The sequence below is a fragment of the Bufo bufo genome, chromosome 2 (assembly GCF_905171765.1).
Source record: "Bufo bufo chromosome 2, aBufBuf1.1, whole genome shotgun sequence".
NCBI classification, from domain to species: domain Eukaryota; kingdom Metazoa; phylum Chordata; class Amphibia; order Anura; family Bufonidae; genus Bufo; species Bufo bufo.
In genome coordinates, this window is record NC_053390.1 from 408,973,235 (window position 1) to 408,985,977 (window position 12,743).

A 12,743-nucleotide genomic window follows, 5' to 3' on the forward strand; every position below is an offset into this window, starting at 1 on the left:
GTGAACAAGGAGGCCATGTCATTAGATTTTCTTCTTTTATACCCTTTCTTGCCAGCCACGCTGTGGAGTACTTGGACGCGTGTGATGGAGCATTGTCCTGCATGAAAATCATGTTTTTCTTGAAGGATGCAGACTTCTTCCTGTACCACTGCTTGAAGAAGGTGTCTTCCAGAAACTGGCAGTAGGACTGGGAGTTGAGCTTGACTCCATCCTCAACCCGAAAAGGCCCCACAAGCTCATCTTTGATGATACCAGCCCAAACCAGTACTCCACCTCCACCTTGCTGGCGTCTGAGTCGGACTGGAGCTCTCTGCCCTTTAACAATCCAGCCACGGGCCCATCCATCTGGCCCATCAAGACTCACTCTCATTTCATCAGTCCATAAAACCTTAGAAAAATCAGTCTTGAGATATTTCTTGGCCCAGTCTTGATGTTTCAGCTTGTGTGTATTGTTCAGTGGTGGTCATCTTTCAGCCTTTCTTACCTTGGCCATGTCTCTGAGTATTGCACACCTTGTGCTTTTGGGCACTCCAGTGATGTTGCAGCTCTGAAATATGGCCAAACTGGTGGCAAGTGGCATCTTGGCAGCTGCACGCTTAACTTTTCTCAGTTTATGGGCAGTTATCTTGCGCCTTGGTTTTTCCACACGCTTCTTGCGACCCTGTTGACTATTTTGAATGAAACGCTTGATTGTTCGATGATCACGCTTCAGAAGCTTTGCAATTTTAGGAGTGATGCATCCCTCTGCAAGATATCTCACTATTTTTGACTTTTCTGAGCCTGTCAAGTCCTTCTTTTGACCCATTTTGCAAAAGGAAAGGAAGTTGCCTAATAATTATGCACACCTAATATAGGGTGTTGATGTCATTAGACCACACCCCTTCTCATTACAGAGATGCACATCACCTAATATGCTTAATTGGTAGTAGGCTTTCGAGCCTATACAGCTTGGAGTAAGACAACATGCATAAAGAGGATGATGTGGTCAAAATACTTCATTTGCCTAATAATTCTGCACGCAGTGTAGAGTGAGCTGAAACGTTGCTGTCTACACATGGGTGAATAAAATACCCTTTTTTCACAGATATCTGTGTGCTGCCTTGGATTTTTCTTTACATAGATATGAGATAGATAGATAGATAGATAGAGCAATAGATAGATAGATATGGATAGAAACGCTGGCTATTAACGTGACCATTCTAATACTATGTATATGTGCGGCACACTTGGTATATACAGGGAGTGCAGGATTATTAGGCAAGTTGTATTTTTGAGGATTAATTTTATTATTGAACAACAACCATGTTCTCAATGAACCCAAAAAACTCATTAATATCAAAGCTGAGTATTTTTGTAAGTCGTTTGTAGTTTGTTTTTAGTTTTAGCTATTTTAGGGGGATATCTGTGTGTGCAGGTGACTATTACTGTGCATAATTATTAGGCAACTTAACAAAAAACAAATATATACCCATTTAAATTATTTATTTTTACCAGTGAAACCAATAGAACATCTCAACATTCACAAATATACATTTCTGACATTCAAAAACAAATCAGTGACCAATATAGCCACATTTCTTTGCAAGGACACTCAAAAGCCTGCCATCCATGGATTCTGTCAGTGTTTTGATCTGTTCACCATCAACATTGCGTGCAGCAGCAACCACAGCCTCCCAGACACTGTTCAGAGAGGTGTACTGTTTTCCCTCCTTGTAAATCTCACATTTGATGATGGACCCCAGGTTCTCAATGGGGTTCAGATCAGGTGAACAAGGAGGCCATGTCATTAGATTTTCTTCTTTTATACCCTTTCTTGCCAGCCACGCTGTGGAGTACTTGGACGCGTGTGATGGAGCATTGTCCTGCATGAAAATCATGTTTTTCTTGAAGGATGCAGACTTCTTCCTGTACCACTGCTTGAAGAAGGTGTCTTCCAGAAACTGGCAGTAGGACTGGGAGTTGAGCTTGACTCCATCCTCAACCCGAAAAGGCCCCACAAGCTCATCTTTGATGATACCAGCCCAAACCAGTACTCCACCTCCACCTTGCTGGCGTCTGAGTCGGACTGGAGCTCTCTGCCCTTTACCAATCCAGCCACGGGCCCATCCATCTGGCCCATCAAGACTCACTCTCATTTCATCAGTCCATAAAACCTTAGAAAAATCAGTCTTGAGATATTTCTTGGCCCAGTCTTGACGTTTCAGCTTGTGAGTCTTGTTCAGTGGTGGTCGTCTTTCAGCCTTTCTTACCTTGGCCATGTCTCTGAGTATTGCACACCTTGTGCTTTTGGGCACTCCAGTGATGTTGCAGCTCTGAAATATGGCCAAACTGGTGGCAAGTGGCATCTTGGCAGCTGCACGCTTGACTTTTCTCAGTTCATGGGCAGTTATTTTGCGCCTTGGTTTTTCCACACGCTTCTTGCGACCCTGTTGACTATTTTGAATGAAACGCTTGATTGTTCGATGATCACGCTTCAGAAGCTTTGCAATTTTAAGAGTGCTGCATCCCTCTGCAAGATATCTCACTATTTTTGACTTTTCTGAGCCTGTCAAGTCCTTCTTTTGACCCATTTTGCCAAAGGAAAGGAAGTTGCCTAATAATTATGCACACCTAATATAGGGTGTTGATGTCATTAGACCACACCCCTTCTCATTACAGAGATGCACATCACCTAATATGCTTAATTGGTAGTAGGCTTTCGAGCCTATACAGCTTGGAGTAAGACAACATGCATAAAGAGGATGATGTGGTCAAAATACTCATTTGCCTAATAATTCTGCACGCAGTGTAGAGCAGTTGTACCATGTCCATTTGTTCTGTGCTTTCTACATCTGTAGACAGATAAAGTGTTTTTGTTCCAGGTTACAAAATATCGAAGAGGTGTTTTGTATCCAAGTGAAAATAACATTATTGCTAGCTCTTATTACTCATGAAAAAAAAAAAAAAAAAAGATATCTTGCGAAATAGAAGCTGCCTTTGATAAGTGGTGGACTTTTCTGTTGCCGCCGGTTCAATACAAATCCAATTAACTTGGTGTATATAAAAAGGGGGGAATATATTGTCACAAATTGGCATCTTGCTCTTTCAATAAGCCTGTCTGTTATGTATACAGAATCTGGTTAACTTTTCTTCGTGCAGTCAGGTCAGATCATGTCAGCGGCCCCTGATACGTATATGCCTGTAGATGGTTTTCACACTCAAGCTGTAAAGATTCTGTAGATACAGTACACTAGCCGTGTAAAACAAGAAATATGTACGAACAATTCTCAGAAATGTGCGGCACCTCACCAATTTCATGCATTCGATCAATCGAAGAAAATTTTCTGTTAATGTTTATTGACCTTTTTGGACTTTTGAAAGAAAAACCTTTATAGTCTTCTGGAATTTTACATATATTTACATACATACATACATACATAATTATAGTACTATAGAAATGAAGATTTATATTTTATTTAAAGGGAATCTGTAATGTTAAACATGGGAAAAGATCAATCTGTAGGCATCATGTTATAGAGCGGGAGGAGCTGAGCAGATTGATATAGTTTTATGGGAAAGATTTTGAATAACTTGTAATTTATACATTTTAATTCCTTCTCCCTCTGGGCTTTAAAGTAAAGGAGACGGTCCTATCAGTGACTGACAGCCTTCCCTCTATGACTGTGTATACAGAGATAGATGTCAGTCACTGACTGAAGTCAAGGAGACGGTCCTATCAGTGACTGACAGCTTTCCCTCTATGACTGTGTATACAGAGATAGATGTCAGTCACTGACTGATGTCAAGGAGACAGTCCTATCAGTGACTGACAGCCTTCCCTCTATGACTGTGTATATAGAGATAGATGTCAGTCACTGACTGAAGTCAAGGAGACGGTCCTATCAGTGACTGACAGCCTTCCCTCTATGACTGTGTATACAGAGATAGATGTCAGTCACTGACTGAAGTCAAGGAGACGGTCCTATCAGTGACTGACAGCCTTCCCTCTATGACTGTGTATACAGAGATAGATGTCAGTCACTGACTGATGTCAAGGAGACAGTCCTATCAGTGACTGACAGCCTTCCCTCTATGACTGTGTATATAGAGATAGATGTCAGTCACTGACTGAAGTCAAGGAGACGGTCCTATCAGTGACTGACAGCCTTCCCTCTATGACTGTGTATACAGAGACAGCTGTCAGTCACTGACTGAAGTAAAGGAGACGGTCCTATCAGTGACTGACAGCCTTCCCTCTATGACTGTGTATACAGAGATAGATGTCAATCACTGACTGAAGTCAAGGAGACGGTCCTATCAGTGATTGAGAGCCTTCCCTCTATGACTGTGTATACAGAGATAGCTGTCAGTCACTGACTGAAGTCAAGGAGACGGACCTACTAGTGACTGACAAACTTCCCTCTATGACTGTGTATACAGAGATAGCTGTCAGTCACTAACTGAAGTCAAGGAGATGGACCTACTAGTGACTGACAAACTTCCCTCTATGACTGTGTATACAGAGATAGCTGTCAGTCACTGACTGAAGTCAAGGAGACGGTCCTATCAGTGACTGACAGCCTTCACTCTGTGACTGTGTATACAGAGATAGCTGTCAGTCACTGATAGGACCTTCCCTCTATGACTGTGTATACAGAGATAGCTGTCAGTCACTGACTGAAGTCAAGGAGACGGACCTACTAGTGACTGACAAACTTCCCTCTATGACTGTGTATACAGAGATAGCTGTCAGTCACTGACTGAAGTCAAGGAGGCGGTCCTATCAGTGACTGACAGCCTTCCCTCTATGACTGTGTATATAGAGATAGGTGTCAGTCACTGACTGAAGTCAAGGAGACGTCCTATCAGTGACTGACAGCCTTCCCTCTATGACTGTGTATACAGAGATAGCTGTCAGTCACTGACTGAAGTCAAGGAGACGGTCCTATCAGTGACTGACAGCCTTCCCTCTGTGACTGTGTATACAGAGATAGCTGTCAGTCACTGATAGGACCTTCCCTCTATGACTGTGTATACAAAGATAGCTGTCAGTCACTGACTGAAGTCAAGGAGACGGTCCTATCAGTGACTGACAGCCTTCCCTCTGTGACTGTGTATACAGAGATAGCTGTCAGTCACTGATAGGACCTTCCCTCTATGACTGTGTATACAGAGATAGATGTCAGTCACTGACTGAAGTCAAGGAGACGGTCCTATCAGTGATTGAGAGCCTTCCCTCTATGACTGTGTATACAGAGATAGCTGTCAGTCACTGACTGAAGTCAAGGAGACGGACCTACTAGTGACTGACAAACTTCCCTCTATGACTGTGTATACAGAGATAGCTGTCAGTCACTAACTGAAGTCAAGGAGATGGACCTACTAGTGACTGACAAACTTCCCTCTATGACTGTGTATACAGAGATAGGTGTCAGTCACTGACTGAAGTCAAGGAGACGTCCTATCAGTGACTGACAGCCTTCCCTCTATGACTGTGTATACAGAGATAGCTGTCAGTCACTGACTGAAGTCAAGGAGACGGTCCTATCAGTGACTGACAGCCTTCCCTCTATGACTGTGTATACAGAGATAGCTGTCAGTCACTGATAGGACCTTCCCTCTATGACTGTGTATACAAAGATAGCTGTCAGTCACTGACTGAAGTCAAGGAGACGGACCTACTAGTGACTGACAAACTTCCCTCTATGACTGTGTACACAGAGATAGCTGTCAGTCACTGACTGATGTCAAGGAGACAGTCTTATCAGTGACTGACAGCCTTCCCTCTATGACTGTGTATACAGAGATAGCTGTCAATCACTGACTGAAGTCAAGGAGACAGTCCTATCAGTGACTGACAGCCTTCCCTCTATGACTGTGTATACAGAGATAGCTGTCAGTCACTGACTGATGTCAAGGAGACGGTCCTATCAGTGACTGACAGCCTTCCCTCTATGACTGTGTATACAGAGATAGATGTCAGTCACTGACTGAAGTCAAGGAGACGGTCCTATCAGTGACTGAAAGCCTTCCCTCTATGACTGTGTATACAGAGATAGCTGTCAATCACTGATAGAACCGCCTCCTTGACTACAAAGTCCAGAATGAGCAGGAATATAAATGAATGACATACATGTTATACTGAATCTTTTCCCATAAAACTATAAATCAGTCTGCTCAGCTATATTTATACTCTGCTTAGAAGTCCTGGGCAGATGGGCAGGGAGTGTTCAGTCTTAAAGAAGGCAGCTACTCTCCAAACACACTGCAAGAAAATATAGACTAGCACTTCCAAAGTCACAGGTGCACATCCATAAAGCTACATACAAACAGCAACTCAGGAGCACACTGTCAGACATGCAAACAAATGAACTAAGGATTAGAGATTAATCTGGATTACATTATTACTATACCTACTATACATGAAAAAATGGAAGCTCTTTGTGCAGATTTTTGATCAAAGGTGTGTCGGGCCATTCTACTAACAGAACTGCCTCTCTTGGACCTAATTTAAGCCTACAATATTCAAGGTGGTTTAGCAAACAGCTATATTTATACTCTTTTATACTAGGCTTAAATTAGGTCCAGGAGAGGCACTTCTGTTGGTGTTGGTACCCATCTGCAGAAGCCACCTTGACGTTGGTAGATGGGCTTGAGACATCTTTGATCAAAAATGTGCACAAAGAGCTTCCATTTTTCATGCGTAGTAGGTATAGTACCATTGTAATCCAAAATAATCCCTAATCCCTAGTTCTATTGTATAACAGTGTGCTGTCGTATTTTATTTGATGTTTAGATATGAGATAGATAGACAGACAGATAATAGGTAATAGATAGATAGGTAGATAGATAGATAGTGAATAAAGTACATTCTTGTAAGCTACGTTGGAAAAATTAGATATGTCGCCAAAAAGAAACTGACTTAAAAGACAGAGCCAGTACCAAGCACAGCGCCATCCAGTTGGTAGTACCAAGTAGAGGTGCAGCCCGGCAATTACCAGAATGGAAAGCCCTTGCAGGATAGTATTTTCCTTAGTCCTTAACAGTGATGAGCGGCAGGGGCAATATTCAAATTTGCGATATTTCACAAATATTTGGGAGAATATACGTCATATATTCGAGAATTCGTGATATCCAGTCATTATTTTCTTGATTGCGAAAATCGGCAATTGGAAAATTTGCAATACAAATTCGCAATACGATAATTCGCGATCAACACTACTCCTAAAGTCAAAGATACTGCAGCCTTCTAATTGGCCCACAAGCAAGAAGCAATGAGGGATCATGGATGCTGATGAAAAAAAAATCTAGAATATTCGCGATTAGGAAGATATAGCACTATATTCTAGATATTCGCGAATTCTCGAAGTGCCAATATTTGCGCAAAAAATTTGTGAGTAGAATATTCGAGATCAACACTAGTTCTTAAACATTTATGTCATAGCTCTTTATCACAAAATAACTAAATATGATTTGCATAGCTTCATGCGTATTTGGCAACTGATTATAAATGAGCACTTTTAATGTAACAATATTATTGGTTATAAATGTTTCATATGAAAGGGGCTACTTTATTAAACCTGTTTGTCAGATACAGTACTAGAGTTTTTTGAGCAGAGGTAAGATCCTCATTTATGACCCTCATTTATTCGCTATAATGGAGAAAGGCTTCAGATAGCATCTTTGTCTCTTAAAGACCCAGCATGTACATGGATTGCAAGGATATTAAATAACAATAAATATGGGGGGCACACTAAAATAGAAAGGGAGTGCACTGATGGTTCAAATACAACACCAAAATTACCCAAAGAAGGCCACAAGGCCCAAGAGAACGGCAATAATGTGCACATCCACAAATTGTAAACTAGAGCAATTTTATTGGACTACAAAGACACACAAACATGATTTAAAAATTGTATACAATACATCATGTGCTGGTGAAAGTTAAACCAAGCACAGACTCAGTGTCCACCAAAGTCCACAAATAGGGACACAGTGTATATAGTCCATGACAGAATGACATACAATGTTAAACCCAAACAAACAGGTTCACAATAGATGGATGATAATGTGGCATCAAAAAATAGCATAAAATAATACCTGAAAGGAATAAAAAAAAGTGAGGCTAAGACTATAAGGGTGGATATGGGTCACGAAGATCGTGCCCCACGCGTATCGCCGGTACCGTCTGGCTTCCTCAGGGGTAAATGTCTGTGTTAATTTTTTCTTTTTCTCTTTTTCTCCTCTTCTTTCTTTAATTCATGTAAAATAAGTAATAGCAGCCAGGGACCAGAAAGCTTCAGTGGATCCACTATATAATGGAGAAAGCGAGTAGTAAGAATAGAATGATATCTAATATTATGCAAATCATTTGCCTCCAAGTAAGTATACAATAAGTATTCATGAGACAGGACATCGGGTAAGAAAGAGGTTCAAGAGGATCCATTATAAGAGTGAAATAATGTCCAATAATTGTGCCAATCATGTGCCTGTGAATACAAAAAAAGAAAAAAAAGGTGCGAAAAAAAAGGCAGCATGAAAATCTTGAATAGTTGTACAGTTACGACGAAGTCTCAAAAATTGTCCCTTATGTATTCCTTTACGTAAATGATAAGGATGGAAACTGTTATAATGCAAAAGACTATTAGTGGCTGTTTCCTTACAATACAACAAAGTCTGAACCTCCGTACCATCCAAATGAATCTGTAAATACAAAACATCAATCGATGTCTCAGAAATCCTGTGGGTTAGTGTGATGTTGAAAGAATTATTGTTGAGGGTTGTCACAAAATCATCGCACTCTTACGTGTACCCTGCCAAAAAATTAGAACATCATCAATAAAACTATACCATAGCATGTAAAACAAACTCCAAAAGACTTACCAGAAAAGTATGGTGTACAGAGTCCCCCTGCGTGGATTTTGTAAGGAAGTATTGAACTGCGGCAACCCCATCAACATGTGCTATGTTGGAATAAAGTGATTCAAGACCACAAGTAAGAATCAGAGTGTTCGGAGGAAGTTTGATATCTTGAAGATTTTCTATCAAATGCAAAAAATCTCTCAGATAAGAATTGAGACCTAAAACAATTGGTTGCAGAAAAAAATCCAAATAAATACAGGCTTGTTCACATAAACCACCTATACGAGCCACTATAGAGTGTCCTTGAGGGTTATTCAAATTTTTATGTACTTTAGGAAGCATATAAAATGTAGGTACCACCGGACTTTTAACTTCCAAGAAAGTCAACTCTTTCTTAGTGATGATATTCATTTGGAATGCAGACTGAAGAAGCCTATCTAACTTAGTCTTGAAAATTGACGTTGGATCTGTAGGTTAAGGAGTATAAAAGTGACGGTTTTCCAATTGTCTTTTGGCTTCAATCATATAAAAGGTTAATATCCCATAGAACCACATTACCTCCTTTGTCATCCTCCTTGATGATGAATGTAGACTTCTTTTGTAATTTCTTAATGGCCATCAGTTCCAAATTATTCAGGTTTTTGTTTCTTACAGGATTTGTTTGTAATCTCCTGATTTCCCACAACATAGCCTGAAAAAATAAATTAATGTTAGAAAAAAGGCAAAGGGTGGGAGTAATCATTGAAGGTTTACGCAATGTAAACTGTCATCTACCTATGTCAGACTCATTTTCTTTGAGGCTATCCATAAGATCTCATCATCAGGGAGCTGATGTACAATGGTGGGTTGATCAAAAAGAGATTTAAAGCAAAGTTGTCTGCAAAACAAATTAACATCCTGGGGCGCGATCTCTGTGACCCATATCCACCCTTATAGTCCAAGCCTCACATTTTTTATTCCTTTCAGATATTATTTAATGTTATTTTTTGATGCCACATTATCATCTATCTATTGTGAACCGGTTTGCTTGGGTTTAACATTGTATGTCATTCTGTCTCGGACTATATATACTGTGTGCCTATTTGTGGACTTTGGTGGACACTGGGTCTGTGCTTGGTTTTCCTTTCACCAGCACATGATGCATTGTATACAATTTTTAAATCATGTTTCTGTGTCTTTGTAGTCATTAAAATTGCTCTATTTTAAAGTTTGTGGATGTGCACATTATTGCCGTTCTCTTGGGCCTTGTGGCCTTCTTTAGGTAATCATGGATTGCAAGGATAGCCTATTGAGTTTAACTTAATACTTCATGTCTCCGGTGGTGGCACTGCAGGATAATTGAACATTTGCTACCATATTCTCCTGTAGATTATAATGAACAGATATCCTGGGCCCTCCAGAGTGAGAGTTGTAAATTGAAGCCACTGTTACCAATAGATTATCAATGGGGGTGTAAACTCAGAAATTTAAATCTTAGGGGGAGAGTTATCAAACTGGTGTAAATTAGAACTGGCTTAGTTGTCCATAGCAACCAACCAGATTCCAACTTTCATTTTTTAAAGCTACTTTGGAAAATGATTTGTTATGGGCAAATAAGCCAGTTCTACACCAGTTTGATAAATCTCCCCCTTAATTTTTTTGTATGGGAAAATCCCTTTAATGTTCCATTTTAATCCATTTGTCCAAAGGTTTATTTAAGTAACTTATAGCGGAAAACATATTAAATTGTTTTTACAGTTATAAATTCCAAAAATGTTACAACACACTCTGTGAAATGCAAGATGAAATAACAATGTATTAGGACATCTGCAAATGATGTGGAAAGATTGGTACAAATGAGACGGTCCATGAAATCTAAAACTAGGATTGAAGTACAATTTGTGCTGTAGTCAGTTTTTAGCCTTTGAATCCTGGCCAGAGCCTTGACTGATGCTTAAAAGCAAAGAATGGATACTTTGATAGATAGACTCCTCAGTGCTTAGCACTCCCTTGTTTGATGTAAGTTAAAAGTGGCTTCCAACAATTTAATGGCAACCTAACTATCCTCTGATCTTAAGAAAGTTGACTGATAGAGGCATTCAATTCAAACTGTGCCATGTATTTTAATGAGGAGTTTAAATGTAGTAATGCAATAATACAGCACTGCAATTCCAAAATAAAAAAACTTAACGCTTGTTTTTTATTTGTAATGCAGAATCCTCTTCACCTGCAGCTCAGCATTGAAAATTCCCTAACTTCCAATGCCGATGTCACTCTCTCCATACTTACGATGAACAACTGGTACAACTATAGCATACTCCTATGCCAAGAAGACTGGAATATAACAGATTTCCTCACGCTAGCACAAAATAATTCCAGATTTCACCTTGGATCAATTCTAAATATCACAGTAAAGCTCACCCTGACTAATGATGTTATGAGCTACCTACAATTCAACCTAGAAAGTATAAAGGACACCACATCTACTATCGTTATGTTTGGTTGTGATATGGAAGACACAAGACGAATTTTTGAAACAACTGCTCAGTATGGAATAGCATTACCCGAATTTTATTGGATTTTTGGAGACTCCCAAAATGTTGATGAATTGAAGACTGAAGGATTGCCTTTGGGTCTGATTGCTCATGGGACAACTGCTGCTTCCTATTTTGAACACTATGTGCAAGATGCAATGGAACTAATAGCCAGAGCAGTTGCCACAGCTACAATGGATCAACCAGAGTTGGCGCTTATTCCCAGCACAATGAACTGCATGAGCAGAGACAGCTTGAATCTTACATCTGGCCAATACTTATCCAGGTATGACTAAATAATGTGTTACAGTAATCCCTATAGGACAATAAATCACTCAACAGATATAAGAATTTATCAGGTATAAAATATGGAACAGAACTTACGAAGGATGACATAACTTGAATTGCTGGCTGGCATTTAGGAGAAGTAAAGTAAAACTAAGCCATGTTTGATTTCATTCAAACACATATATGATATCAAAATGTTCACTAGTCACAAAATGTTCCATTTATCAATTGTGTAGGTGAATATAAGAAACGTTGTAATATAGCCTATGACAGAAATTGCCCTTTTTCTCCACACAAATATTCTCTGTCTAGAAAGATCAAAACAGACTATCAAGTCAGTACTTATCATCTCCCACTTCTTGATGGACTTTTACATTCAGCTGTACATTCAGCAGCAATTTGTTCCTTCTTTGGACATGTTCTTTCAGTAAATTGTTACTCTGGGTGAAGAATAGCCTAGCTTTCAATATAATAATATTAATCAAATGATTCCTATTAATTGTAGAAGCATTTTAAAATAGAGCAAGGTGGTCAGGAGAATCTGTGAATTATTTCAGCAAATTCAGTTAACCCCTTAAGGACCAGCGACGTACATGTACGGCGCAAGGTCCGCTGGGTGCTGGGGCAGGATCGCGGGGGAATCGGGGCACCATGGCTGCTCTTACTGGCAGGCATCCATGCCAGGTAAGGGCATCATGGTGTCTTTCCGCCCCCCTGCAGCTCCAAGCCCTGCAATTGGCCAGTCAATGAAGACCGGCACATTGCAGCGCCGGAAGCAGAAGTAAGCTGCGGGGCGGGGTGGGGGAAGTGAAGTCATGGGGAGGTAACCGGTGCTGAACTAGTCAGCACCGGTCTTCTTTGAGGTCAGTCAGGGGACTTCAGTGTTTGGCATCCCCTGCCAGCTCAGCGATTGGCTAGAACAATGCTCCAGCCAATGGCAGCGCTATAGCAGCATAGGAAAGAGCTGAACCTAGCTGGTAACTGCGTGCAGAGAGGTTCTGTGCTTTTCTGTGCTGCTTGTTGGCTTGCTGGGACTTGTGGTGCACCACCACTGCTTACTAGTAGAAAAGAAGAAGAATATCTGGAACATCTGCTGCAGTG

At 40.4% G+C, this 12,743-nt stretch overlaps 1 protein-coding gene across 1 annotated transcript in view; it reads left to right on the forward strand.

Moving 5' to 3' along the window:
- GRIN3A (glutamate ionotropic receptor NMDA type subunit 3A) overlaps positions 1 to 12,743 on the forward strand; it is a 402,162-nt gene that overhangs the window by 135,385 nt on the left and 254,034 nt on the right. The window contains exon 2 of the mRNA XM_040417275.1: positions 11,036 to 11,640. Coding sequence (XP_040273209.1) covers positions 11,036 to 11,640 — 605 coding nt within the window. The remainder of the gene's footprint in view (positions 1 to 11,035; positions 11,641 to 12,743) is intronic.